The sequence below is a fragment of the Saccharomycopsis crataegensis genome, assembly GCF_037102585.1.
Source record: "Saccharomycopsis crataegensis DNA, jcf7180000000075, whole genome shotgun sequence".
NCBI classification, from domain to species: Eukaryota; Fungi; Ascomycota; class Saccharomycetes; order Ascoideales; family Saccharomycopsidaceae; genus Saccharomycopsis; species Saccharomycopsis crataegensis.
Genome location: NW_027043822.1, coordinates 74,314 through 96,284, shown reverse-complemented (window position 1 = coordinate 96,284; position 21,971 = coordinate 74,314). Strand labels below are relative to the sequence as shown.

At 37.5% G+C, this 21,971-nt stretch overlaps 10 protein-coding genes across 10 annotated transcripts; 4 read left to right on the top strand and 6 right to left on the bottom strand. All coding sequences in view use genetic code 12, as the record gives it.

Annotated features, from left to right (window-relative positions):
• Nucleotides 1-801: 801 nt before the first annotated feature.
• DASC09_022150 (Reh1 protein) lies at nucleotides 802-2,263 on the bottom strand (the record flags this gene model as incomplete). Its single annotated transcript, XM_064995818.1, has 2 exons — nucleotides 802-2,164; nucleotides 2,250-2,263. The coding sequence occupies 2 exons, from the start codon at nucleotides 2,261-2,263 to the stop codon at nucleotides 802-804; spliced, it is 1,377 nt and encodes a 458-aa protein (XP_064851890.1).
• A 427-nt stretch (nucleotides 2,264-2,690) lies between these two features.
• Nucleotides 2,691-4,616, bottom strand: CTS1 (chitinase; the record flags this gene model as incomplete). The annotated part of the gene is made up of 1 exon (XM_064995817.1): nucleotides 2,691-4,616. One exon carries the CDS (start codon nucleotides 4,614-4,616, stop codon nucleotides 2,691-2,693), a length of 1,926 nt encoding a protein of 641 aa, XP_064851889.1.
• A 1,510-nt stretch (nucleotides 4,617-6,126) lies between these two features.
• THG1 (tRNA guanylyltransferase) lies at nucleotides 6,127-7,061 on the bottom strand (the record flags this gene model as incomplete). Its single annotated transcript, XM_064995816.1, has 2 exons — nucleotides 6,127-6,967; nucleotides 7,048-7,061. 2 exons carry the CDS (start codon nucleotides 7,059-7,061, stop codon nucleotides 6,127-6,129), a joined length of 855 nt encoding a protein of 284 aa, XP_064851888.1.
• Nucleotides 7,062-7,335: 274 nt separating this feature from the next.
• Nucleotides 7,336-10,845, top strand: RPA135 (DNA-directed RNA polymerase I core subunit RPA135; the record flags this gene model as incomplete). The annotated part of the gene is made up of 1 exon (XM_064995815.1): nucleotides 7,336-10,845. The coding sequence occupies one exon, from the start codon at nucleotides 7,336-7,338 to the stop codon at nucleotides 10,843-10,845; it is 3,510 nt and encodes a 1,169-aa protein (XP_064851887.1).
• A 320-nt stretch (nucleotides 10,846-11,165) lies between these two features.
• Nucleotides 11,166-11,603, bottom strand: MRPS16 (mitochondrial 37S ribosomal protein bS16m MRPS16; the record flags this gene model as incomplete). The annotated part of the gene is made up of 2 exons (XM_064995814.1): nucleotides 11,166-11,451; nucleotides 11,521-11,603. 2 exons carry the CDS (start codon nucleotides 11,601-11,603, stop codon nucleotides 11,166-11,168), a joined length of 369 nt encoding a protein of 122 aa, XP_064851886.1.
• A 482-nt stretch (nucleotides 11,604-12,085) lies between these two features.
• Nucleotides 12,086-13,279, top strand: RFC2 (replication factor C subunit 2; the record flags this gene model as incomplete). The annotated part of the gene is made up of 2 exons (XM_064995813.1): nucleotides 12,086-12,183; nucleotides 12,256-13,279. The coding sequence occupies 2 exons, from the start codon at nucleotides 12,086-12,088 to the stop codon at nucleotides 13,277-13,279; spliced, it is 1,122 nt and encodes a 373-aa protein (XP_064851885.1).
• Nucleotides 13,280-13,499: 220 nt separating this feature from the next.
• Nucleotides 13,500-15,599, bottom strand: EAP1 (Eap1p; the record flags this gene model as incomplete). The annotated part of the gene is made up of 1 exon (XM_064995812.1): nucleotides 13,500-15,599. One exon carries the CDS (start codon nucleotides 15,597-15,599, stop codon nucleotides 13,500-13,502), a length of 2,100 nt encoding a protein of 699 aa, XP_064851884.1.
• Nucleotides 15,600-16,027: 428 nt separating this feature from the next.
• Nucleotides 16,028-17,818, bottom strand: DASC09_022080 (basic helix-loop-helix domain-containing protein; the record flags this gene model as incomplete). The annotated part of the gene is made up of 1 exon (XM_064995811.1): nucleotides 16,028-17,818. One exon carries the CDS (start codon nucleotides 17,816-17,818, stop codon nucleotides 16,028-16,030), a length of 1,791 nt encoding a protein of 596 aa, XP_064851883.1.
• Nucleotides 17,819-19,579: 1,761 nt separating this feature from the next.
• DASC09_022070 (uncharacterized protein) lies at nucleotides 19,580-20,443 on the top strand (the record flags this gene model as incomplete). Its single annotated transcript, XM_064995810.1, has 1 exon — nucleotides 19,580-20,443. The coding sequence occupies one exon, from the start codon at nucleotides 19,580-19,582 to the stop codon at nucleotides 20,441-20,443; it is 864 nt and encodes a 287-aa protein (XP_064851882.1).
• A 434-nt stretch (nucleotides 20,444-20,877) lies between these two features.
• On the top strand, nucleotides 20,878-21,774 carry DASC09_022060 (uncharacterized protein; the record flags this gene model as incomplete). The annotated part of the gene is made up of 1 exon (XM_064995809.1): nucleotides 20,878-21,774. The coding sequence occupies one exon, from the start codon at nucleotides 20,878-20,880 to the stop codon at nucleotides 21,772-21,774; it is 897 nt and encodes a 298-aa protein (XP_064851881.1).
• Nucleotides 21,775-21,971: the final 197 nt, after the last annotated feature.

Below are 21,971 nucleotides of genomic sequence, written 5' to 3'. Positions count from 1 at the left end.
AAACAAAGCCAAATCACAAAAAAAAAGATAAGAAAGAATTAAAAGTGGGTTAATTGGAGATGCTTAAGGATAACTGTGGGGGAGGGGCGACGCATTGGCTTTTTATACTCTATTATTTTCACGCCCTTGTTTTTCTTGCTGGTTTATCGTGTCAAGCACCGCCGTATGCCGTCGGTCATTCACTTCTGGTCCCACTGTTTGACAAAGATCAGTCTCCAATAAAGGAAGTGAACTGAAAATAAATTCAAAGTAATCAAAATCTGTAATTATAAATACAGACTGCGATTAGAAAGCCCAAGGTTGAATGTTTGGACTACATTTTTCCGATACAAAAAAAATAAAAATAAAATAAAATACATATTCTTCGATCTAATGGTACAGAATAAAAAATGGCCAAACAATGCTATCTGGAAGGTATAGTTTCTAATTGAGATAACTGAAATTTAAGATTATTATCATTAGTGTAGTTTTGAAAACTTGAAGATATCAAATATCCGCAATAACAAAAGTTAATTTGTGATAAAATGCTCAAAATATCAAAAGTATGAAAATGAGAATCAAATACACCATGAATGCTAGACCATTATACTTTGCAATCAGTCACTTTTTTTCAGGGCCACAAAAATCTTGATACTCGAGAACAAACAAGGAATCATCGGAGGGAAACTTTGAGTGAAAAACAATAATAAACTTCCAAGAACACCAAATATCCGCCTCAAAAAGCACTTTAGAACCAAAAATCCATAAAATCACATCATCAGAGCATCGGAAAAGAAAAGAAAAGAAAAGGCACCATTCTTTTCATGTTCTATTTGGATCTCTGAAATGACCGAATTGGTTAATCTGGGAATTCTTATTATACATTCTCCTCTCAGAAATATTTCTTTGTCTATGTGTAGTAGTCAACATCTTCTTAAACTCTTTGTCATATACAGGCTTCGATAGCCCACCCATATTAACGTTTTGCAATCTTCTATCAGCCAGCATCACTGTTGTTTGACTTTGCATTCTAGGTTGATCCAATTTCAAATCTTGTCTATAATATCTCATCATTGATCTATGACCAACCTTAAACCCAGAGGGTAAAGCCAACTCAACCCCAGTAGGATCTAACTTACATTCATCATTTTGTACAGCCTCGGAATTATTCGTCAGTGAAACCGGATATTTGAAAAAAGGAGAAAATAATGCCCTTTCCTCATTGGTTTCATACGGCATTCGGCAATGTGCTTTAGAAATACAATGATCTTGAATACTCTCCAAATTCTTCCCAAAGAAGCCACAACTCAAACATTCATTGTAATCAGAAAGAATCTCCCAAAGGAAACTGACCAATCCTTCGGCGTCCACAAGGTAGTTCTTATCAGGAATAAATAATCCGTGCTTTTGAAGCATGTGCTCTAAAAGTTCTTCAAAGTTCGAGTTTTGTGAATTGCAGTATAGACATCCATTCACTGCAAGAATATCATAGTCTTCTTCTTCATCATCATCATCATCACCATAGTCATCTTGGTCAACTTCTTCCTCTGTGTCAAGCGTAGAATCATCTATACTTTCAACAGGATGGAGTATTGGACTATTTAGCAGCCCAGTGCCAAGAGATAAAGTATCAGCAATGGATATAGTTTCTGTCGCTTGGGATGAATGAACTGAATCACCCAACGACATATAGGAATATTCTGATGCATTAGGACTTGAGCTACGGTTTCCTAAAGCGTTACCGCTTATTGAATGACCTACAGCAGCACCTGTAAACATTTGTCTTCCTCTTGACATTTTCTTCAAATCCTTTTTAGTTATTTGTCTCTTGCCACCATTTTTCTTTCTTTCACGAACGACAAACCCATACTCATCCTCATTTGATGACCGGTTGATGGTATACGTATTGACATCAATTTGATTCTGTTTCACTTTCTCTACAAAAGTCTCCGATGATATCGTTGGCAAATCAGCAACACGTCTTTTCAAGTTGTAACGATGCCATTCTGACTTCATATGTGATTTTTGTGATTCGGAGGTAATGAACCTAATACCACATGTGTTGCAACTGAAGGTGCTTGAATTGGTGGCCAAGTTGGCGAGAGCAGAGGACATAGTCAATAAATAAAATAAAACTGGAATAGCTGATGCTCCAAGATCTTCTTGTCTTGTGGGTAAAATAAACCTCGAATTGTTTCAAAACATGAATGAAAGATTCGAGCAAATGATGATTAATCGAAGCGTCGGGGCGCGCAACCTCATCTGCTTACGTAAGATTACGCATCTTTCTTTGATACTCTTAAGAAAGAGGGCAACATGATATACTGCTTCACAGCAGATCTGTGATATATGATGTATCTTAAAAAGTTAATGTTCTCGCCTTTTTAAATTTACTGTAATTTAATTTTATTTTTGTGGTGCTTTTCTCTCTCAAAAGAATTTGATTTAAAGTTTGAAGAATTTTCTGTACATGAATTCAGCGCATTTCTCAAGTTTTGCAGTGCTCGCAGTTGCATACAAGTGAGCACAAATATTTAGCAAGAGAATTTATAATTTTTTTTTTTTTTTTTTTTTTTGATTTTTATCCTATATTTGTCGTATGTATCAAGAAACCGTAATTAAATATTAAATGGGAATGAAATAGAATGGGTTAAAGAAGAGTATTTGAGTGAGAAATGAAAAAGAGAAATAAATCAGTCAAGAAAACACAATCAGTACAAGAAGGCAGATTTGTAAGAAGAGAAGTTACAAGTAACTATCACGTAATCACCATCATTGGAAGCATAACAGGTGGTTCCGGAAGGACATTCAATGGAAACGTAGGTACCGTTATCACAAATGGCAAGCTCTCCACTAGCACGGCAAATAATAGCACCATCAGTGCACTCTTGGGCATCACGAAGATAATATGAATCCAATTTATATAATGCATTCATACATTTCGCTCTTTCCAATCCAGAAAGACTTGAACAGTCTCGAGCTTCAGCTGAAGCAGTGGAAGACGATGTAGAGGAGTTAATAGTAGAAGAAGCTGTGGAAGACGAGGTAGAGGAGGTTGTGGTGCTAGAAGCAGGAGAACTTGAAGATGAAGAAGTTTCGGTGTCCACTTCAGTGGAAGAAGCAATATAGGTAGTGGAGATAGAGGTAGAGATAAAGGTAGAGGTAGAGGTAGAGTAAGAGGTGAGAGTAGAGTAATGTGTAGAATAAGAGGTTGAGTAAGAGGTGATGTTAGCTGTGGATTTAGAGGCAGTTGAATTTGCAAAAACTGCAACATCAAAAGCCATGGAAGTTGGAGTAGGGATAGAGGCATTCGAGGATGGTGAATAAGCAACATAGGTAGTAGAGACGGAGGTAGAAGTGAATGTAGAGGTAAAGGTAGAGTAAGAGGTGGATGTGGAGTAATAAGTAGAATAAGAGGTGGAGAGAGAATCAGGGGCGTTCAAAGATGAGTAAGCAGCAGGGTTAACAGTTGTAGTTGAAAGTAATTTAGCACTGGAAGAGATTGGTTCAATAGTAGTGGTAATGACAGAAGAGCTAATGACAGTTGGGGTGATGGTAGTGACAAACAGAGATGAGGCAGAGGAGCTAAACATTATAGTGCTTAAGGTAGTCGAAAAAGAGGCAGAAGCAGAAGAAGAAGAAGTCAGAGGGATCGAACTATTTACACCAGATGCACAGATATCATTGTCAAGAACATCTCTCACATAAGCCGCCCAAGTACCGCCACTAACTTCATTGGCATCTGCTTGACTGGCATCCCATACACTAACACCACCAAAGTTTGATGAGCATGAAACAGATTCGATAGCAGATTTCAAGGTGCTAATATCAGTATAACCAGAACTTGCAGCGGAGTAAGAACCAGGAACACCAAGATACAATTTTATATCCTTATTGTAAGCACTGCTTTTGGCCCATTCCTCCCAAGTGTCATAGTTGAAATAAGAACCGCCAAGTTGACAATAATTGTTGTAGAATTGAATGAAAGCAAAGTCAATTTCGGCACTTGTCATGACGTTGTTTAAAGACTCATCTGGGTTTGGACATTGTGGAGCTGCAGAAATATAATAATCTTTAGTACCCTTAGAAAACTTGCTTCTCAATTCAGTCACAAGCGCAGTATAGCCTTCAGAATTGTTGTCTTCGATATCAAGGTCAAAACCATCAATGATGGCATCATCAAATGGTTTGGTATCGCTATCTCCTTCAAGAAACAAATTCCACAAACTATCGGCAAACTCAGTTGCTTCACTGCCGGTGGTAAAGCCATAAGCCCCCGAAGCACCACCCAAGGACAAAAGAATCTTAACACCGCTACTTTGGCAGGTTTTAATATCCTCAGCAATTTCTGAACAATGTAATAAACCATTGTCGTACTCTGTGCCAACACAAGCACTAGCAAAATTCAAAGAAGGAATATCATTAGTTCCAGGGAATGCCGTCATAAAAGAGAGAACGATCATATCAGCTTTGCCCTCTTCACAGTAGTATCCAAGTCTTTCTTGACTACCAGCTGAAGCCTGACCCCAATACATAACGAGGTTGGAGTTACCGGTAGCATCGAATACTGCAGATGCCTGGGTTATAAAGCATGAAAAGGAGAGTATGAACAACAAAGTGATTTGTTGAATAGTCATGTTAGATATATTATATGGGAAATAAGAATGAATGAATGTAGTAGATTTGGAGACATCCCAAAAGAAGCATAGTCCATTTCGCAAGTGACAGGGACCCCATCATATTTATAAGAACATCTTCATCAAGAAAAAAAAGCAAAAAAATCTCACTGGTAGAAGGTAGTTATAAAAACAAGGTCAAGAACAATAAGATAATTGACTTCATCTATAGAAATAATATATGATGCAAACCTTATGACTATAAACTAAAACAAGGATTCGATGCATCATGGTCAGGCTGAATGCACATGGATGGTCGAGGTGCACCTCAAGAGATTTCAACGTCATGGGATGGGATTTTTTCCATACACACCAAGCCTGCCACTGAGGATATACCAGCCAATTATGGAAGGAAAATCTATGAATAAAGGTTCGGAACTCACGTCATTAGATCATTCATTCATAGTTGCATCGGGGACAACTGACCCCATTACTTTAAGGAACGATGCCGCCAGATGCTGCACCTAAAAGATGCCAGCCCTGCCAATTTTCGGGGTTGACTTCTTCTATACAAAAGTCAGGAACCCAAAAAGTGAGGGCAATATATGAAAAAGAATAATAAAAATGGATAGTGATTATTCTTGTATAGGAACAAAAAGGGATAGAATAGGATTATTCTTAAAACAATGTAAACTACTTTTTTTTTGTTATATCCTTGGAGGTGGGGATTTTTTTTTTTTTTTTTTTTTTATTTTTGCTACAACTGGTGGACGACTGTCAATCAATTAAGAATATCTGTAGCGAAAAACACAAAATCACAGCTTAATTAGTCCTCGAGGCTTAATCATATTATTTTGAGTATCGGCAACTGTACGAGGTGCAAGAAGCGAATCGATTAATTAACTAGTATTGAGATCTGCGATGACGTTGATGGATTTCCACAAGACTAATTCTCGATTCCCCTGCTCGCCTTGGTAATTTTTTTTTTCAACTCTCGGAATACAAAAATCGGATGAAGATGGGCTGATCTGTAAAGATCAGCAGTTAATTAGCGATAGTGTAGAAAGAACTTAGTTTCCACTTTGAGTTGAAAAATTTAAAGTATAAGATTCTAATTTTTTGAAAACTTCTTTTGCGGCAATCAAGGAATTATACTATGTGTTGGTGTTCTCAAGAGGTTGATGATCTCCTCAAGAAGTAATGATCTCTTCACGAGAAGAAGGAAGAAAAAAGTGTAGGAATATTTAATGCCTAAGTATACAATAATCAATATCTGATTCCAATTTTTCTTGTACATAACTGACCATGTTGAATAATTGAAATTGGCTAATGTAACAAGCCTCACTGGAAAACCATAAAGCTATACATACAAACTACTTCAAACCATATAAGGAAAAAATAAAGATGATTAGTGTGGAATAAGAACTGAGTTAATCTCGCGAGGTTTTGGAATTTTTGCAACTACTTCCGATTCTAAGCCCATCGATTTGATAATGTATAAACTATTCACTAAAAAAGAAAAAAAAAATCCTCATTCAAATAAATATGATCTCTCGTGCCAGAAAGTATCCCCAATTATATCAGCATGATGCTCCTGGATTTTCATCTTTCTTCTTTTTTTAGCTCTCCTCTCCTTTTGTCTAAGACTCAACGGAGCATCAACCGCACCAGTATTCTGTTCTTCTAAGGACGTTCTATTTAGCGCATCTGATACATTCTCAACTTCATTTGATTCTCTAACAATTACTGTCCCCTTTTTGAATATCTCCGGCTCATTATTATAATTTATTCCGAATTCCGAAAATAGTATTTCATTCTTGTCTTTAGCAAATGTCCCCATCAACTTGTTTTCAGCATCCTGCGGAGTTAACCCCCCTTTAATCACTAATGTCCAAAAGGTTGTATTATACAAATTATTGATATGACAGTCTACTTGTCTCCAGCTAAAGTATTGTCGTATTCTCTTGATGTTTGGGTAAAGAACTGCTCTACCATCAAATGTTGGCAATCCATCATCCAAATTCAATTTCTTGTCAACAAAATAGTCATTCCAATAGAAAATATAGTAGCTTGTGAAGGAGCTAACAAAAGTCGAAACCAACTTTGCCTCTCTTCTTTCAAATAGGTCGGTATCCTTCCTTAGGAGAAAAGAATATTCATCGGAATCACCATACGCCAACACGGTGTCCGGGATACTTTCCATAACACAATGGGCGGCCTTATTCATGAGTTTCAAAGCTCTTTCATCATTAGGTTTGCTGAAATCATAATTTTTGGTGAATCGATGGAATCCCCTGCCATCTACCCTGATAACGATGTGGGTATCCTGTAGGAGATAGTTTTCTCTTTCAAACTGTTTCACCACTTCGTATCTAGAAATTCAGGTGTTAGTGTTCACTTCTTTATCCTCGTGTCTGGCTCACTATTGCATGTATATAATTGCCACACATACTGAGAATTAGCCATGATCGATCCAGTATCGTTGCGACTTGTTTGTTTTCATCAAATGGAGTTTATAATAGTATTGATTTCTGCTTATGAAATTTTTATGCACCGATGATGCTTTTTCACCCTACCGTGTCTCCCACCCCATACACCCCTCTGCATCTGAAAATTTTTTTTTTTTTAATTTTTTTTTTTTTTTTTAATGTTATTTTCTTAATAATCATCAACAAAGCTAGCACTAATCTTTTGGCAGAATACCATTGCAATAAAAAGCTAAACAGAGCAATAGAGAAAAATGGTAGCTCCAAAAGAAAGACTTGGTTTCAACACCTTGAAAACAACCAAGCGCTTTCAGAATCCTCCAAAGGATGAAACCGCTTTCCCGCTTTTAGCAGAAGCCATCTATCCTCACATTCATTCATTCAATGCCTTGACTGAAGGCCCAGGCGGAGGCCTTTTGAACTTGGCTGTCAAGGATATTGGCAAAAAGACTGTTTACGACAGCACAGAACATAGATCAGCTAATAAGTTGAAAATATGGATTGATTCCGTACAATTAATGAAACCGGCAGTCGGCTCTTTTGACAAAACTTCTCTTGATAGAAAAACATACCCAGCAGAATGCAGAGAAAGAATGAGCAGTTATAGAGGGAAATTAATGTTGAAAGTCTGCTGGTCTGTCAATGATGGCCCTGAAATGTCTGAAGTTCGTGATGCTGGATATTTGCCAATTATGTTGAAATCCAACAGATGTCATCTCCAAACTATGTCACCAGAAGAATTGGTCAAGTGTAGAGAAGAATCAGACGAATTGGGTGGTTATTTCGTGGTTAATGGTTTAGAAAAATTAGTCAGAATGTTGATTGTCCAAAGAAGAAATCATCCAATGGCCATCGTTAGACCATCTTTTGAAAACAGAGGACATGCTTACACAAAATATGGTATTCAAATCAGATGTGTTAGACCAGATCAAACTTCTCAAACTAATGTTGTTCACTATTTGAAGGACGGTAACCTTACCTTTAGATTCTCTTGGAGAAAGAATGAATATTTAGTTCCAGTTATGATGATTATGAAGGCTTTGGCAGAGACTAATGACCGTGAGATTTTTGATGGAATTGTTGGTTCTGATTCTTCTGATTCTTTCTTGACCGATCGTTTAGAATTGTTGCTTAGAAGTTACAAGTCCTATGGTTTGCATTCTCAACAAGAAACTTTGGCTTATCTTGGTGATAAATTCAGAGTCGTATTTGGTGTCGCTGATGATATGTCTGATGTTGAGGTTGGTAAAGAAGTCCTTAGAAGAATTGTTTTGGTACACTTGGACTCTAATGAGGATAAATTCAGAATGTTACTTTTTATGATCAGAAAATTATACACTTTGGTGGCTAACGATTGCTGTGCCGATAATCCAGATAGTTCTCAACATCAAGAAATCTTATTGGGTGGATTTTTGTACGGTATGATCTTGAAGGAAAAAATGGATGAATATCTTGCAAGTATTACTCAGCAAGTTAACACAGACATTGATAGAGGTACTGGTATCAACTTCAGTGAACGTAAGTATATGACAAGATTGTTTTCTAAAGTGAATGAAAATATTGGTCAAAAATTGCAATATTTCTTGAGTACCGGTAATTTAGTGTCTCAATCTGGTTTGGATTTGCAACAAGTCTCGGGTTATACTGTCGTTGCTGATAAGATTAATTTCTACAGATTCTTGTCTCAATTCAGAATGGTTCACAGAGGTTCTTTCTTTGCCCAATTGAAAACCACCACAGTTCGTAAGTTGTTGCCAGAATCTTGGGGGTTCTTGTGTCCTGTCCATACACCGGATGGTTCCCCTTGTGGTTTGTTAAACCATTTGTCACATAAATGTAAAGTGGCAACCGAAGATTCCGATGTTTCAAAGGTTGGGGAAGCCTTGAGTTTGTTGGGTATTGTACCAAAGCACGGTTTTGCTGCTGGTCCAAATGTTTGTTGTGTCCAATTGGATGGTAAAGTTGTTGGCTGGTGTACTCATGAACAAGGTAGAATTGTTGCTGATACCTTGAGATATTGGAAAGTGGAAAGAACTCATGGTTTACCACTTGATTTGGAAATTGGTTACGTTCCTCCTTCTACTAAAGGTCAATACCCTGGTTTGTATTTGTTTGGGGGTAGAGCTAGAATGATGAGACCAGTTAAATACTTGCCACTTGCCAAGGAGGACATCGTTGGTCCATTTGAACAAGTTTATCTTAATGTTGCTGTTAGACCATCTGAAATTGAATCGAACATCCATAGCCATGTGGAATTTTCTCCAACTAATATTTTGTCAATCTTGGCCAACCTTACTCCATTTTCTGATTTCAACCAATCTCCACGTAATATGTACCAATGTCAGATGGGTAAGCAAACTATGGGGACTCCTGGTGTCGCCTTGGCTCACAGATCTGACAACAAGTTGTATAGATTGCAAACTGGTCAAACTCCAATTGTTAAGGCCAAATTGTACGATCAATACGGCATGGACAATTTCCCTAACGGTACTAATGCCGTTGTTGCCGTTATCTCTTACACCGGTTATGATATGGATGATGCGATGATTATCAACAAATCTGCCGACGAAAGAGGTTTTGGTTATGGTATGGTTTACAAGGTTGAAAAAATCGATTTGGGTATGAATAGAAGACGTGGTGATCCAATTACCCAACACTTTGGTTTCGGTAGTGATGAATGGCCAGAAGAATGGAAGGGTAAATTGGATGCCGATGGGCTTCCAATGATTGGTACCAAGGTTGAAGAAGGTGATCCAATTGTTGCCTACTTTGATGACACCGTTGGTAAAACTAAAATCAAGACCTACCACTCTTCTGAACCTGGTTACATTGAAGAAGTTAAGTTACTCGGCGACAACAATGATGAAGAGTTACAAATGCTTACGATAAAGTATAGAATTATCCGTGACACTCAAATTGGTGACAAGTATTCTTCTAGACACGGTCAAAAGGGTGTTTGTTCTAGAAAATGGCCTACTGTGGATATGCCATTTAGTGAAACTGGTATTCAACCAGATGTCATAATTAACCCTCATGCTTTCCCTTCGCGTATGACAATCGGTATGTTTGTCGAATCTTTGGCCGGGAAGGCTGGTGCTTTGCACGGTATTGCTCAAGATTCTACCCCATGGCAATTCTCTGAAGATGACACCCCAGCTGATTTCTTTGGTGAACAATTATTGAAGGCTGGTTACAACTACCACGGTAACGAACCAATGTATTCCGGGGCCACCGGTGAAGAATTGAGAGCTGATATCTATATGGGGGTTGTTTACTACCAAAGATTGCGTCATATGGTCAATGATAAGTTCCAAGTTCGTTCGACTGGTCCAGTTAACAGTTTGACTATGCAACCTGTTAAGGGCCGTAAGAGATCTGGTGGTATTCGTGTCGGTGAAATGGAGCGTGATGCCTTGATTGGTCACGGATCCGCTTTCTTGTTACAAGATAGATTGTTGAATTGCTCTGATTACACTCAAACCTCTATTTGCAGATCCTGTGGTTCTTTGTTGAATCCTCAAACCTCTGTTCCAAGAATTGGTCAAAAATCCTCGATCCGTTGCCGTAGTTGTGCCACTAAGATTGAGAGTGAAACTTTATTGAAGGATGTTGATGAATCGGAAATTTGGGAAGATGGCCAAAGCAATAGATTTATTGGTGGTGCTGATACAACTACTATTGGTATTCCATTTGTTTTGAAATACCTCGACTCTGAGTTAGCTGCTATGGGTATCAGAATGCGTTACAACGTTTCTCCAAAATAAGCTAATCTTATTGTTTTGTTTTGTTTTTAATACCTTTCCACTTTATTTTATTTTTTTTCTCTCTTTCTATCTCCTTTTCGGTCTTTGCATCATCTGTATAATATACTATTAATAATCATTCTTTATTCTACGTCTATTGTTATTTGTAAAAAGAAACTTCCATTAATGAGACATAAAAAAAAAAGCTTCGAAGGGTCAGATAAAACATAACCTTTATATATATACAAGGTCAAAAACATTAATACATTAATACATTCGTTGAGAGGGTTTTTCATTTTTCAATTTCTTATTCTTTCTCTCCTCAATTTTTATGAGTCTCCTCATTCCAAAATATCCTTTTGTGGAACAGCAACTTTATCATTGATTGGCTTGAGAACTTCTGAAGGAGCAGGCCATTCCATATTGAGAATTCCGGCTTTCTTGAACAATTTCACTATTGGTTCAGTTGGTTGAGCCCCGACACCTAACCAATACTTGGCTCTGCTGAAATCTAAGGCAACATCCTTGACTGGTCTAGCCCCTTGTTTTTTGAGTTCTAGTGGCAAAGGAGCAGGTATTGGATTATAAGTACCGATGACTTCTATTGGTTTTGTGTCTCTTCCAGTTCTAAAATATGATATTAGTATTTTCACACTTCCCACAGATACATGTACATATACCGACAAAACAACTTACCTAGCCCTGGACACAACAATGTTATATACCGGAGAGTGCTTTCTGCCGAATCTAGCAAGTCTTATTCTGACAATCCCCTTCATTTTTCCTTATAGTCTTTGAATGTTTGATCTAAATGACCATTTCTGTTGATTCCTTCAATTTTTTTTTTTTTTTTTGCTTTTTTTTTTTTGTGTGGACGGTTACCGGTACGGAACTTTCACACATTAACCGGCACGGTGAATACATCTACACCCCCTCACTCCATCTACACCCCCTTAATGGCCCACCTGGCCAAAAATTAATAGAGAGAAGGGTAAAAAAGATAGTTTGAGATAAGCTGTTTCGATTACTTCAATTTCTGTTTGTGTGGAAACTATGAGCGTTTTTATTCTAAAAAAAACCCTCTTAATAATATATAGTCAAGTAGGGCTACATGTACGCGTAATTTTTTTTTTTTTTTTAATTTTTTCATAAAAAAAAAACGCGCCAAATGGTTTTTTTTTTACAGATATCCTGTTATCAGCAAGTAGCATCTATTATAGACCAATCTATATAATCATAATAACGTATACCTTTGTTCAAGATGTCCATGGCAAGTTTTTTCAATCAGCGGGCTCCCAAAAAGGCTAGCTCGAAAGATGATGGTGATAGAAAAGCCCGTATGCCTTGGGTTGAAAAATAGTAAGTATTGATGATGATCTCTGATGGCTTGTTTTTTATTTGACATATCCCACTAACCTATTCCCTTTTCAGCCGTCCTAAAAATCTTGACGATGTCTCGTCTCAATCGCATGCCGTCACTGTATTGAAGAAGTCTTTACACACTTCTAATCTTCCGCATATGCTTTTCTACGGTCCTCCCGGTACTGGTAAAACTTCAACAATTCTTGCATTGGCAAAGCAATTGTACGGACCAGAGCTTTATAAAACCCGGGTTTTAGAATTAAATGCCTCTGATGAGCGAGGGATTTCTATTGTCAGGGAAAAAGTCAAGAATTTCGCCAGGTTGACGGTGTCTAATCCGTCAAAGGAAGATTTGGCCAAATACCCTTGCCCTCCATACAAGATCATCATTCTCGATGAAGCTGATTCTATGACTAATGATGCACAGTCTGCCCTTAGAAGAACTATGGAAACTTATTCGGGGGTTACCAGATTCTGTCTCATTTGTAATTATATAACGAGGATCATTGACCCATTGGCATCACGTTGCTCAAAATTTAGATTCAAACCTCTTGACAACACCGATGCCTTAACAAGATTGACCTATGTTGCTAATGAGGAAAAAGTGCAGTATGAAGATGGGGTGTTGGAAAAAATCCTCGATATTTCACACGGGGATCTCCGAAAGGCCATTACTTTTCTACAATCAGCGACAAAATTACACGGAGTGGCTGAAGTCGATGCCGATGGAGATATATCTATAGATGAACAAGGGGGAAATAATCATGAAAGCTCAAAAATTACCGTCACCAGTGTGCAGGAAATCGCAGGGATTGTCAGTGATTCAACCCTCGATGAAATTGTTACAGCAGCAAGAACTCATGATTTCCAAGTTATGTTTAAATTAAGCAAAAAATTGGCAGCAGAAGGCTGGAGTGCCACCCAAATGTTGGATCAGTTACACGACAAGTTGATCTTGGACGACAGTTTAACAGGAACTCAGAAGATTCATATCAGTTTTGCCCTTAACGAAACCGATGATAAGCTATCCAATGGGACTGATGAACAAATACAGTTTTTGAATTTTCTTAGTAAACTTTCTCAGGTTCTATAGGATTCCTAAAATGTTGTTCTTTTCCACTTTTCCACTTTTTTCTTTTTTTTTTTTTTGTGGAGAAATAAATGACAGTTATTTAGTAGTAGTAATTTTTACAATTCGAACTGAAAAAAATAGTAGAAATAATCTTAACTCTTAACTTTTTTTTTTTCTTTTTTTCATTAAAAAAAAAACTGATTCATGAAAATTCTTATTTAAAATCTTTAGCAGATCACCGTCAACTTTGAAGAGCACCGCCAAAGAGATTTGGTGGGACTGGGCCACCGCGTTGTGGTTGTTGTGACTGTTGTTGAGGGTGAAGACGTGGGTGATGCTGTTGCAAATGTGGAGGCACCATTCCCGGATGCATCACACCAGGAGGAGGCATTGGTCTACCTGGCCCTACAAACATTGGATAAGCCCCAGAATTCATTGGACCGCCACGTTTTTGAGGTTGTTGTTGTTGCTGTTGGTTTGGGCTCATCATGAACTGACCGTTAGGTGGAATTGGGATTGGACGTCCACCATTTTCAGAACTGTTGTTGCCATTTGCCAACCATGGAGGTAGTTGATTGAGAAATCCTGGAGGAGGAACACCAGCCATTGGTTGTTGCATGTGAGGAGGTGGAGGACCATATTGACCAGGATTTATTCCTGGTGGTAGTTGTTGAATGTGATTAATTGGCGGAAAGCCTGGAGGGAATCCTTGAGGAGGACCATATTGTTGACTTGGTATTCCTGGAGGTGGAGGACCTTGGGGACCTGGAAGGCTTTGTTGTTGTTTTTCTTGCTGTTGATTAGAAGATTGTTGAGGTCCAGATTTTTGGTACTGTTGTTGTATTTGATTTTGCTGTTGTTGTATTTGGTTTTGTTGTTGTTGTTGTTGTTGTTGTTGTTGATGTTGCTGTTGTTGAATAGTTTGATTTTTAACTAACGGAGACTGACTTGACAATGGGGTTGCTACTTGGGAACGTCCCTGTTGTGGGGATTGACTGATTGGAAATGATTGTTGTGAAGATACTAATGGAGACGATTGATTACCAGTGGAGGCCTTTTCAAACAATGCCATAATGTTAGATTTTGGGCCCGGTTGTTGCTGTTGAGTAATTGGTCCAGGTTCCTTAGATGATGATGAAGGACCATTTTTGTTAAGCAAGGTCATGAAGAACATGTCGTTTGAGGTAGATTTAGCTTCTGGGACATTTGGAGTTGCAGGAAGTTGAGATGCCGACCGAGTTTGAGGTGATGGCTTACCCAACATTGACAAGATTCTTGAACCAGCAGCTTGGTCGGCAGCTGGGTTTGTTGATGTTGTTGTCGTTGTCACTGATGATGAAGATGAAGATGATGATGGTGATGGTGATGATGTAAATTGAGAAACTGGAACGGCAGATGAAGCTGGAGGAGGCTTAAAGAAAGATGAGAACTTGGAGCTTCCCAGAGCTTCTAAATCATGATGATCCTCCAATGGTTTAGAGTCCTCAATACTTGTATTAAGTAAAGAATCTTGTTGAGGATCACTGGCCCCGAAGGTAAAGAATCCACCAGCGCCACTTCCAACAACTTTGGCATCGGTGGCAGGAACTGGGAAATCTCTATTATTGATAATCGCATCTAATCGGGCTTCCTCATCGGCTCCTATAACACCATTCTTCTTCTTTTCTTGCAATTTCATTTTTAGTTTCCACTTCTCAAAATCTTGAACCGTCTTTCCAATTTGGTGTATACCTGATGCTCGTTCTTCCTCCAAACTGGTGTCATTATCAACCAACCATTCAGGTTCTTCCTCACCTTCATCGAATTCAAAAAACCCACCAGAGTTTTTATGGCCAGTTTTCTTAGGCCTACTATTTGCGAATCTATCACCTTTCGTTGGCTTTATGGAAAAGGATCCCATCTCGCCAGTTGATCCTTGACTGTCTGGGTTGGAAAAATTGTTATTATTACTGTTGCTACTATTGTTGTAATCACTTCTCTTTTTGCCAGTTGGCTGGGCATTAGAATATTTTCTCCAGAAGTCATTATCTGGAACATCTTCCCATTTAACAATCAACTCGGATTTTCTGAGTGATAGCAAAAAATCAACACCATACACGTATTGCTTCCCAAAGGTTTGTGATGGTGCAGCAAGTTTGAATTCCTCATCTTCGTTGATATCAAAATTGTTGGCTTTGAAAGAAGATGCTTCGATATTAGCAAGTCTACCATTTCTTCTCATTGGTCTAGATCCATTATTGGAGGACCTTCTTCTAGATCGTGGTGCAAAATCTGGATTTCCGTTATGAATCAGGAATGTGGAAGAGTCACCTCCACCACTGTTGTGTTTCTGATCTTTCATATTTTCAGTTTGGCAGCAGTCTATATTCCCTGAGATGGATGCTCAAATTTATCAAGGAAATGCAATGATTCAATAACTCAATTGAGAGTAGTTCGCTTTTTTTTTTTTTGTTGCTTGTTAAGATGTGTTTAATTTGGAGAAATCGTCAATTATCAAAAAGCCAACTCAGGTTTTTTTTTTTTTTTCTTTTTTTACCAAAAGAATTCGCTGGTTTGAATGGCCCGTGTCAAAACAGTTGGAGGGCCGGGTAAATAATGTACGGCCACTTCACTTTTCTCAACATCTATCATCATCTACGCGTTTTATGTTACTGCAAACCTATTTATTTGGCAAATATTGTTTTATAAGTCTATTACATGCTATTGAAGAATAAGATATAATATAGCTATGGAGAACTCACACCATGGCATTGGGTCGATCACCAATGGTCAATTAAGAATATTGCTGATTTTCGAAACCCGCATCTTATCATCATCACCACCGCTGCTGCGTTTGCCCATGCCATAGGACAGCACCCCTAAGCCAATATCATTAGAAGTAGAACTGCTAACAGATCCTCCTACCGCTGATTTATTTCTATCAATACTATTTCTTTTCATGTACAACAATGCCTCGCCTGCCTCTTTGGTTTTATTCAATGGCTCATTATCAATACCATTAGTGGTACCTGTGGCAGCCATGGACATCAGATGCTTGTTAATGTTTTCAAATTTAGGAGTCTTCAACAAGGAGGAGAAAGAGTTTGGGGAAAGGGAGAAAAGATCACCATTGCTAACACTGTACAGAATGTTGTTGGGGGCGGTGGCAGAATTCTGGGTTGCTATTGACAATGAATTGTTTACTTCAAATCCTTGCATCTTGAAAGGAGAAGGTAACGAAAAATTTGGGGTCAGGCTAGTATTACCACCGGCCGAAGAATGGGAAGAAGGATTTTCAGATGTGGTAGATTGGGGATTATTTGATGAATCAGAAAAAATTGGCGACGAAAAGCTGGAAGAGTGTTTTCGACTCATTTGCTGGCGCTGGATATAGGCTAATGAGGATTTGTTAGTGTTTGGGATGTTGGTAGAATTATTTGTTGGTAAATCCATAATGGGACCAGGGAGTTGGAATTCTTTATTGACATTATACGAATTGGCTGAGTTTTCTTGTAGAGGCAAATTCAAATAATTGGCTGTAGCCGGGGAAACTTGAGGAGAGCAACGTTTCCAAGTCAAGGAATCTATTTTATTAGACGAACTTTTCGAGTAAAAATTTATATTGGAAAAACTTGATTGTTGATATGAATGGTTGGAGATAGGAGGGTTTTCATTGCCATTGAAAATATGGTCATTAAATCTTGGAGGAGTGCCATTATTAGTTGTGGAAGGCTGATTTTCTTCTTGCAAGTCGACAATGCTGAAGAACAACTTGAAATTATCTATTTCCAGTTGTTTGATACCTTTTGAAATAAGGTATTTATGAAATCCTTCGTCACTAATCAATTGATAATTGTCACTTCCGAGATTGATAGAATTAGAAATTGTGTTTGACAGATCGCTTGACTTCAGTCTTTTGGTTATCGATAGTCTTCCATAACTATTCATGTACTTGAAAATTCTCATGATTTCACTGAAATTGAAATCATAATCTAGATTTCTATAGTTTTCTAAGCATAAGCTTAGTTTTGCAAAGTTCATGTTATCAGTGTTTTTGATATTTTTATTATGGCTATTTCCCTGGCTTTGAAGTTGGTTTTTTTGATACATTAATCTAATGATTTCGTGCAAATAGTTGATGTATTCCACACTTGCTTGAAGAATCGCTAACTTATACATCCCATCATTGATTTGATTTGAATTGTTGTTTGAATTAAGGATAGAGTTTCGACAGGCAGGGACAAGAATTTTCAAAACTTCGAATTCACGATTCAATTTGACTCTTCTTTTTTTCTCGATCATTGAATGAGAGACTTTAGTATCCTTTTTCTTTTTGTTGGCCAGGCTATTCAGGGCTGTGGATTTTGATCCATTAGTGAGCTTTGAATGTGCATTAGTATCATCATTTATGTCCTTATTATCATCTTCTTCATCATCTGTGAACTTTCTCTTGGAGGCGGCTTTTCTCTGTGGTCTTGGCGTTCCAGTTTGTTTGGAAGACGATATTTGTGGGATTTTACTATTTGGTTTTATTTGGATGATTGTTGATTTAAAACTAGGTGGGGCAGGGAATGGTGGCATCACAAATAGAGGTTGTATATGACACAAAGTTGTAGGATATATGTACGAATAAATGGATATTAAAGGGATAGGTAGCTATTGCTATTGTGACTGAAACGAACCTTCTTAGTGACAGGGCAAGAGAAGGGTATTAAAGTATAATATATATATATAAATATCCAAATCATCGACATTTACACTGGTGCTAAGTGTGTGGAGGGTCAAAAACGTTGTGAGGTCTCATGGGTGTTATCTTGCATACACACGTGGAGTACCCAAAAGGGGAAGGCGGTCGGTTGTCACCACGTTTTCGCGCCAACCGAAGGGCCTTATTTTGGGCGATGATGGAAGACAGAAGGGAGTCAATTAGAAGCAAAGCAAGATAGTGCAAGTTGCAAGTTATCCACCAAATATATATCACATACACAATATTCACCCTTGGTTTTTGCTGATGTCACACGTCAAGTGAGGTGAAATGGATGGTTGATTGCGTCAATGTTTGGTAGAGAAACCATAATCATGTGCTCAATCTAAAAGGCACTAATATTTGAAAGCTTTACCATGTAGATGACATATAGCCTGAACGATATATACAGTTCCTTATTGCCTATTATTATATATTGGATGAAATAAGAGCAATAACCATAATCCTTGGATAGATGCATGCATATATGGTTACGGGTGTTTTTATTACTTGCTAAAAAGAGGCATATACTAACCATTTCCTCTCCCCCAAACGGATGGCAAGTAGAACCGCTTTTCAGGATTAATAGAAATAGAAGTTTTTGAATTGATGTTTCAACACAGTGTTGCACATAATATTCCGTTCTCAGTTGGTTTTTGTCACCGGTGCAAACCGTTCAGGATGCAGGTCGCCAGATCTGCAGGTTTGGGGATCTTATTGGATTTTTTTTTGGATTTTGAAAAATGGTCACTAACGTGAATTAGGGAGAGAAAAAAAAGTAATTCATTTATCCCTTAGTGTTATTATCTTTTGTTTTACACCTTTGAGTTATGATTATCGTATGCTGCTCTTATTCCTTATCCTGACCTATTTTCACAGTGCATATAGTGGATGTCTGCAATGACTTTTCTCATATATCCCGAGCCACTCGTTGAATTTTTGGTGTTGTGATTGAGCAGCGTGAGACTAACATTTCTTTTTTTTTCGACATTGATCTGCTATATCCAGCGAACATGAGTATTATTGTGGTGTAGGTCAGCATCATTGCTTTTGATGCTTCATGAATTGCTGCAAGCGAAGAAGTCTAAACGCACCCAGTGTGGTTTTTGACGCCCAATGTTTGGGATCATCGCTCAACTAGGGAAATTATGCTGTTTTGACACATTTATGGATGCAGCGTGTCCATGTTCATTACAATATACTGGCAACCGTTTCATTCTTACCAATTTTAGAAACTAGCTTCGTCTTTGCCGTTCATTTTTAAACACTTTTTTTTTTTTCCTTTCTTTCTTTTTTTTTTTTTTTTTTTTTTTTTTTTTTTTTTTTTTTTTTTTTTCTTCTTTCTTTTTTTTTTTACTCACCGATATTATTTTTTTTTTATATAGCATAATCATATTTTTCAGTTAGATTTTTCATGACTCACTGAAAGCTACACCATATATATATATATATATGATCAGCACATCCTCTTCAAAAAAATTAGCAGTCATAATTATTAAGGATATTATTTGATCAAGCACATTAACAACCAGAAGAAAAAATAGAAATCTTTCAATCATCATAAAATACACCCCATTTTTACCATCTTATAACTCACGATGACTCAAGCGTTTCAACCAATCAACCCCCAAAATTGCAGTCTCAAATTGCATGCTTCCCATTCTCCAAAAGATGTTATTACCAATGAAACAAATAATAACAGTACTGGTATTAAGCAACATGTTCATTCAGCTGCTGATCCCCAGCCAGGGAATACCACCACATCTGATGATATAACCGAGGAAATCTGTCTTCAGTTGATTGAAAAATTGGATATCTATCTTCTTAACAATTTGGTGGAGTTATTCAATCTTGGGATAGTAAATTGCTATTTCTCACTCAAGTTAATACATTTGAAGAATTGTCTTCAACAAATTGGTGACCGCATCACATCGAATATTAGCGCTCCACCTTTGAAAAAGACAAAACTTGATAAAGGTGTGATCATGAAATCTGAATATGAATCATCTATAGCCGAGATGATTTCCCAGCTTGAAATTCTTCATTCTGTTATTGTGGAGATCGTTTCGATTTTCACGAATATCGATGTCGACTCCTATGTCTCAAGGCAACGCCAACTGAAATTTCCTGAATTACTGCTCAAATCAACGAACTCGTCTCATTCATCGGTTCACTCCATACAACCTCACATATACACCCCATACCTCGTTGAGAATGATTATTTCCGCACCAATGCTGTGTTCATCGCAGAAGCAATTGGTTGTCTAGCTGACAACGATAGCCATGATTTGCACAACCTCATTTCTAAAATGAGAGATTTCAACTCGCAACATTCAATGGTTACCCATGAGTTTACGAATTTGCAGACTGATAAAGCTGAAAATGGTGAGCTTTTGGAAGCTTACACAAAGGAAAAAAACAAATGCAATGAAAAATTACATAATAGAAAGCTCTTTAATTAATACCAAATATAATTGAGAAAAAAAAAAAAGTTTTGCCTCCTTACTTATTGATAGTTTTTTTTATAACGGCTGATGATATTCAGAAAGCCATCCATATAAATTGAATCCTCAAAACTTCATATCTAAAAACATAAATATAATTGAATATCGGAACACTAGACCTTATAACTATATTGACTAAGAATACCTGAAGCAATAATAATATTAGTTATTGATGATAAAATAACATGTATGCATCGCCGAATGCAACAATATGCAACAATCATCAGATGCACTATTTTTCTTTTTTTTTTTTTTTTTTTTTTTTTTTTTTTTTTTTTTTTTTTTTTGATGTGTCAACATTTTTCTGGCTTGGTACATAAACTTGTATACTCAATGAATAAGCCAATTCGTCTTGTATTCCAAAAATAAAAAGGGTGGAGTATAGTAAGAATATGAATCAGTTGATAGATATTTCCTTTTCAGAAAAACCAAGGCATTCTTTCGGAGCAACACAGCCTGTCTCATCATCAACTCCAAGAAACATTATTCATCCCTCAATACTCAATTCCCAACCATCAATATTAACAGACATCTCTGACTCTTCTGAACTACTCAATCCTCTGGTGACTCAAGTCCTTGAAGGAATCGGATCCTTGACCACGGATCTTAAATCATTTTTCCAATCGTTCAAATCTGACGTCAAGCTACCAACTACCAGAAAGAAAATTATCCATCATCCTAATGTGAAAACATTTCTTCTTGTATACATAGTGAAAATTTTAAGAATATTAGTGGCGACATTACGGAATAGGCACATTAAGTCCCGTTTATACCTGCTACAATTGAGATCATCTAATGATTTCATCGGAGACATTGACTCCGTAGGCACTGCTAACGAGTCTGGCGGGTCAGAAGACCACGCATTGGTAAGTCGTCTAGCGAGGTCAATTGTTGATGATGTGATGTCTATGAAATCCCAACTTCAGAATTGCATAGTGGTGCTAAACTCAGCAAGGTTGAGCCGGCAAATAGATTTGGATGCCGTGGTGGCTCAACTTGTGACCAGTAATAGTAAACCTCGGGACATCAACTATTATTATGGGATGGCAACACAAGGACAAAGAGGCAAGGAAAGGTTAAGCAAGTGTTGTTTAGTATGCGGGAACCCTGCTGGTGAAGTGGCCGATAGTCAAAGCAGATTGACTGTTAGTGGCATGGGGAATTTGGATAAATTATTTGATGATGATATGGTTCGAGCCAATGGCAGCAGTTATCACAAAGATTGCTTCAATTTCATGAATTGGAGAAAGCCAGTGGCCAGCATGGTTGAATCATTGATACTATTATAATACAAATATACTATACTATATTTATAAGAACAATAACCACACTATTACTAATGGCAAAATGTACATAAAACACACATTATAATAGTGTCCATTTTATTAGTAATTGCGTTACTGATGGCCCTACCGTCGCAAATACAGTTGGATTCGGTTCGGCCGAATTGCTGCGCGGTGGAAAAATTTTTTTGTTCCAGAAAAAA